At 32.2% G+C, this 6,623-nt stretch overlaps 1 protein-coding gene across 1 annotated transcript; it reads left to right on the plus strand.

Annotated features, from left to right (window-relative positions):
- The first annotated feature begins 1,383 nt into the window (after window positions 1-1,383).
- Window positions 1,384-5,030, plus strand: LOC107175610 (putative two-component response regulator-like APRR6). The gene is made up of 6 exons (XM_015527211.1): window positions 1,384-1,519; window positions 2,559-2,708; window positions 2,807-3,481; window positions 3,606-3,682; window positions 4,426-4,570; window positions 4,714-5,030. Exons 1-6 carry the CDS (start codon window positions 1,384-1,386, stop codon window positions 5,028-5,030), a joined length of 1,500 nt encoding a protein of 499 aa, XP_015382697.1.
- Window positions 5,031-6,623: the final 1,593 nt, after the last annotated feature.

Raw genomic sequence — 6,623 nt, forward strand, 5'->3', positions numbered from 1 at the left:
TTATGGAAAATCTACCAAATAAACCATTTCCATAAATGTTTTGCTATTATTTTATCAAAACTTGAACTTTAAATGCTAGTCATTATTGGAAACTAATTTCTTTAGTCAACTGTGTTTATCACACAAAGGTTGAAGAGGATGAAAATATGTCAATTAACTTAATGAGTAACATAAATTTTGACTTAAAAACGTTAACAAAAATTATTAGTAATTGTTTTATAATTTACTCTATTGGTAGAGTAGAACAAAGTATATATGTATAATAATTGAAAAATATCTACCTGGACCAAATTTGTGAATATATACAAAAATTTTTTCTTTTATAAACATTCTTTTATCCAGATACTTCAAAAGTTTTCAACAAGTTTTCCTTTTTTTTTTTTTCGTGTGTGTGTACTTTTGACCTTTTTTTTTTTTTTGTTTATTTTACAATGTGGCCCTCCTAAATCAAAGTTTATCATGATGACTGTAGAAGTAAACATAAGTGTACCTACACAGGTACCGATAGATGTTGTCTTATTGATTAATCCTATCTTTTTTTCTTTTTTTTTTTTGGAGAAGGTAATCCTATCTATTATGGAAATATTGAACTAATTAATTAACAATTTTAATTAAGAGGTTTGAACATAGTTTGACTGTCTAACTTGAGTCAAATTTCATTAGTGGAAACTAATTAGTGAACTTCTAATGTTGTCACCACGTGTCGTTTTTCCGTTATTTTTTGGCTTATACAATTATAAACAGCAAATATTATAAGATAGTAGAAACAATTTCATTTGCCTCATAAACTTATACATAGAATGAAATTTCACAAAATAGAACAATAATCAAGTGATATTTGTTGTTGATTCATTCTTTCTCTCTTTTCTTTTTCTTTTTTAAATAATTATTTGCTATTAAATTTCTTTTTCTGTGTGCCTGCCGTTTTTTTCGTGTCAACGGGGCTAAAACATACTGTTGACTCAAGAAAACAAGTTTGTCAAGTTTAGGTAAATAAGTAAACATGGGGCTACGTGTATTGCAGCAATTGGCTGGCCGCAGGAGCATGGCCCCACCGAAAAACAACTAAGCTATTTATTTTCATGTTTACGTGTAATTTGTGAACCACTCCGAAGTTCATGCGCTGCTAAGCAAAGTGTTTTATTTACAACTCAAGGGCACAGACAGCCCCACTTACAAATCTGCACTAGCTAGGCGTTTCCAGCAAAAAGCACCACATCCTTCATTTTCTCTCAGTTTCCCTCATATTTTCTTGATCTCTTTCTCTGTTAATTCAACCTCTAAATTAGTCCCTATCAACCATCCCTCTTGTGTTGAAACTTATTTCAATTCTCTTTGAGTTTAATTATTTTGCTTTTGCTTTCTTTGTTTCTGTTTCTAAACATGCAGAGGAAAGAATTGATGTTACCAAGTAGCATGGTACCCAGCTTTGCTAGAGGAATCAATATTCTGCTGGTGGATCACGATACGACTTCTCTCTTGTATATAGCTTCAATGCTAGAACAATATTCATACAAGGGTATAAATAAATTATTTGACTATCCTAACTTTTTGTTTCGATAAATTTTAGTTTAAAAACCTCTAGATATGAAAATACTTTATTGCTTTTCATCTTTTTTTCTTTTTTATTTGCTTACTAGAATCTGAACTTCATGTAGTTATATTTGTGGTCTTTCATGAAAATCCTCATAAAAAATCTATATGGATCGTACTTATTAATATTCGCATGCATTGTGGATTTTTGTAATATGTTGTCTATATGATTGATAAAATGTTATATCTGTGGAGATTTCGATTCAGCTCATATATATATGCTAATACATCTGAGAAAAAACACCTTGTTAGTTAGAAAAGGAAAATTTAGAGATCCATACTGAGGTAGCTGGAAAAATCTATAACCAAGATTTCAACGCTTTGAACCAAGCCAAGGTGAAAATTATTTCGTGTTTCTAACCTAGTTCTTTCCTTCTTTCCTTTTTTTAATTCCATGATAAATACCTTCTCACTACGTTTTATATGTTTCTTATTCTTTTTCATATATATCTCAACAATTTAATTTTATAATTAATAGTTTGTTGCATTCTTTTTGATTAGATTCAAAAAAAAAATTGGAAAACTTTTTTATTCTGCAGGCATGAAAATGTAATAATAAAGTTATTCTCTTTTAGATTTATGATAATTAACACAGTTCTCGTTGTTTGATTATATATCTTCCAAACAAATGTTACCCTAATTTATTTATTAATAAATTTTATTCTTGCACTGACATTAGTACTATCAGTATACTTAACCTAAAAAGGTTCATTTAATTTATCGAACGAATAGTTCCTTTTTTGTTTCTATGTACTTCCTCATATGTCGTCTGTAGAGAGAAGCATTGGCATAGTATTTTGAACATGAAATAGCTTAATTTAATATAACAATTTTAACTTTATGACAATAACTATTACACCCTCTTATAAGTTGATTGTTAATTGCCTATTATCATCACTTAATTAATTTGGTTGATATGAAGAATTTGAGGGTAAACTAATGCTCTTGGTTTATTCCTCTTTCAGTTACCACCACTGAACTAGCATCTGTTGCTTTGTCCTTGATTCGAAAAGAGAAGGATCGATTCGAGTTGGTTATGGCTAATGTTGATATTTCAAATATAGACAGTCTCTCTTTCGTTCGTGTATTGGTTAAGGAGGAAATCCCAATCATCTGTAAGTCAAATTTCAACTTTGCTGCTTATTATAATTGTTATCATACCTAATACTGTTTCTTCATCATAGATATGAATTTATTCTTTCTAATTTTCCAGTGATGTCCTCTAGAAGAAATGAGATTTTTTCCTGGAGGGCCCTAGTTGAAGGGGCATGCTTTTTTCTTGAGAAGCCAATTTCTTTCGATGATCTAAAATACGTGTGGCAGCATTCGTACATATATAAGAGGAGATCAAAAATTCAATTGGAGGACGCCCGAAAACCAGAGCAAGAAATATTGTTGAATCGTGGAAACATTTCTCAAGGTAAAAGGATCAATGAAGGAGGTGATGATGTGTCTAGGAATATTGCCAATGCCAGTGCAACCGATGACTTGCGATATAGTATCAATGCTGACCAAAACGAGAAGAACAATAAGCAAATGGAAGTCGATGCTCAAGTTCACATATTTGATGAAAATAGTGTCAAAGAATCACAAAATGCTTGCAATATGGAACAGCACTTGGTCATGGCTAATGATCAAATTCAGGAACAAGGAGGACTCGTTAAGACAAAGAGATCATTGGATGATGATAGAGGAGGAGAAAAAAAGAGAAACTTGAACTCTGATAATGAAAACTCCAACAGTTTTATGGTACCCACTGAGGAGAAAGGGAAAGAAATGAATGAAAACAACAATGGACACGTCAAGAAGAAAAGGAAACCTCGTATCGTTTGGACTTCGGAGCTACATCTCAAGTTTATAGAAGCTGTTAGTTCACTTGGAGATATAAGTAATCAATTCTTTCTTGACAAACAATTATAAATATATAAAGTTTCTAAATCATGCGCTGTCCTCTTTCCCATTTGATAAACTATTCAAAATTTTCCCTTTGTTTACTTTCTGGATGCATGCAGAAGCTCGTCCCAAACTAATATTACAGAAGATGAATGTGCCTGGGCTGACGCAACGCCAGGTTGCTAGCCATCTGCAGGTACATTTATTTACCAACTATATTCACTTCTTAAACTAGGGTTTTGCTTTGTGCCCTTATGCTTAGACTCTTGTTGCTCTCCTTCATGACTATATAAGTATATATAGATGTAGGCTTCATGTGCATGTATACTAATTGCTAAATAGTCATTGGAATTGTAAGTGGTGATCAATTCTTTTCGAATCAATGTGTGTTAGATAAAGGAGAACCAGGATGCACATGTACATATTAGTCTTTTGAAACTCTATAGTAAATTAAATGTCTAAGTTATAATGCAGTTGGCCTCCTTCACCATATTACATGATACTTTCTGAGGTTCTTATATACATAGAGATCGAATATTGGAAAATTAGCCTTGTCATTATATTAGTAAGAGTAATGTCACATATATAAACTGTTGTACAAGCTCTATTTATATACGGACTGATGGGGGTTGTTAAATCATTGTATCAATGGCACAATTGAATAAATTAAATCAAGATGTTTAACAGTTGCTTGCACTAGGATGCATTTATATATAGATATAATTCAAATATCACAAGGTTCAAGTTGAGATCCATTGTGTATTCTTGGAAATATTTCAGTTTCTAATCCAGAAAGAAAATGATACATATTCTTGATATTTTATTGCTTCTTCTGTTTCCTTCTTCTTAATCAATGTTCTTCTTTTACTCTTGCTATTCATTTTTCTCTTTTTTCCGAATTTGGAGTAAGATTACTTACCATTCTTTCTCGCTGTTAAGAATTACAAAGCTCGGGTACGTCAGATTTCTGACAATGTCATACGTGATTTATCTTCAAATACGGGATCATTGCAAACTCTTGAGAGGATCAAACCATCAGTGGTGGGTCAGCCAACACTCAATAGTAATGACTTTGCAGCTGCAGGTAATGTGACACAAACAATTTCACCAAATTTCTGAGAGTGCTGCAGCTCTCAAATTGCGTGTTTAGCAACTTTAAGATTAATAGGCTTGTAGCGAGATTCGATTAATCATCTCAAACTGGACTAATGTTGATCATATTTATAGGGAAAACACAAGGAGCAGGTACTGTGCAAGTTGAAAATGCTTCGGGAATTTCAAGCAATGTGGCTAATTCAGGAAAATCTCTAAAGCAATTCTCTGAGGGAAATCAGGAAGTGAAAGCCATTGCAGTTCTGGAACCTCCAGCAGCCAGTTCAGTTAATGCAGGAAAGTCTGCCTATGCTGCCCTGTTGAAATTTCTTGACGAAGATGAAGAAGAAATCAGAGCTGGTTTAGGTGGTGAGCTGAAACCAGCTGATCTTGACCGATACTGTGAATGGCTCAGAGAAGCCTTAATGGAAAAGAGTGAACATTCTGAATGATTCTGTAAGTGCAATTTTGTGAAATTACACCTCAATATATCTGCCCGTTGATCATTTTTGCTAATAAAGCATGTCACTTATACATATTCGTTTTAGGCTCGTTTAGCAGCAGATGGAGCCTCAATACTTCAGTGGATAGAGCATAGAGGTCTGGATGGCACGCATCAAATATTTTTGAAGCTAAAAACCAGTTGAAAATCGACAGAAACGATAGCTACAAACTAAGAAAAATATGACATTAGAAAGTTTTAATTACCATACTGTACATTTAACTATACCGAGAAACTTGTAAATTTTTTACAACATTTGGTATGTAATAATTTCAATCTTCTAACATTTGATATCAACTAGTTGCAATCTAGCTTAATGCTAATCTGTTATAAAGTGTGCAGCAGCTTCTAAATCATTGATAGTCATGTAACATGAGACAGTAAGTGAAGCCAGATGGCAAGTAACATTTCTATCCCATATTCAGTACTGCATTTGCAAATGGCCAAGAGTAGAGGTTGCCAATGGGCCGACTGGCTCGTGCCATGGTACTAGTGCGACAGTGTCCGTACATCACAGCATGTGGGCTGAGAATTTTAAACACGTGTCCCTTAAAATCACGGTATGATTAGAGATAGGATAAATTACGGTACGTGAAAAGACTTGCGATAAACATGTTTAATTAGTGGATTAACACGCGGCCCGTGAATCATCAATAGCATGAGCCAAATAACTTAAAATTGAATCTTTTAATTTATTTTATTAGTGTAAGTTTTTTAAATTCATTTAATTCTTAATTTTAAAAAATTGAATTATTTTATGTTTGTAATTTATTAAATAAATAAATGATATTATGATTTTAATAAATAAAATTATAGATATTATGATTTAATAAATATATGCATTGATATTATCTTGAATATGATTTACAACTCTATGTAAATTTAAGTTAACAACTAAGTTAAATTTTAAGAAAAATTTATTGTTGTTGTTATTAAGTATTATCGTGAGGTTTAATTTAGTCGTGAACATTACATTTTTTTACTATTATTAGTTTTTTATTATTAAATATAAACTTGAGTTTAAACTTTTGATTTTCATTAAAGGCACATGGACAAAAAAAAAAAGAAAAAAGAAAAAAGAAAAAAGATGGGCTTCAAAAAGGCATGCCAGAACTTGCCTTGTGATCTAAAAAAAAGAGTTTGTCATGCTTTTTCTTTAGTCAGGGCACCCGGTGAACTGTGCCATACTAGCCCACGGGCCCTCATAGACTTTCTTTTAATAGTGCTGGTTTGACCCATTGGCACTGGCACGATCCATTCGCCATCTCTACTTAATAGGAATATTTCTTACCTTTGATGAGAAATCAACATTCCATCTATTTCTTAACCTACTTATTTTCACTCAATTTTTGAATTGCTAAATTCCTTTGCTAAAACATTTAGATGCATTTTCCCCTTGCACATGGATGTGTAGAATACTTTTTGTAAATAAAAATTTTCCAATTGTAGTCTTTAAATATAATAAATGAATTATGTTGATCTTGTATTGCATATGGGGAAAACTGAAGGCCACTTGTACGTACAAATTGTATTCATATTGAGA

This window comes from Citrus sinensis, chromosome 2 (genome assembly GCF_022201045.2).
Source record: "Citrus sinensis cultivar Valencia sweet orange chromosome 2, DVS_A1.0, whole genome shotgun sequence".
Lineage (NCBI taxonomy): Eukaryota > Viridiplantae > Streptophyta > Magnoliopsida > Sapindales > Rutaceae > Citrus > Citrus sinensis.

Excerpts from the sequence above, each read along its gene's own strand:
- LOC107175610 (XM_015527211.1), top strand. The coding sequence starts at position 1,384 with ATGCAGAGGAAAGAATTGATGTTACCAAGTAGCATGGTACCCAGCTTT. Across the intron at positions 3,683-4,425 it reads AGGTTGCTAGCCATCTGCAG|AATTACAAAGCTCGGGTACG; the intron begins GTACATTTATTT and ends CTCGCTGTTAAG. Across the intron at positions 4,571-4,713 it reads TAATGACTTTGCAGCTGCAG|GGAAAACACAAGGAGCAGGT; the intron begins GTAATGTGACAC and ends TCATATTTATAG.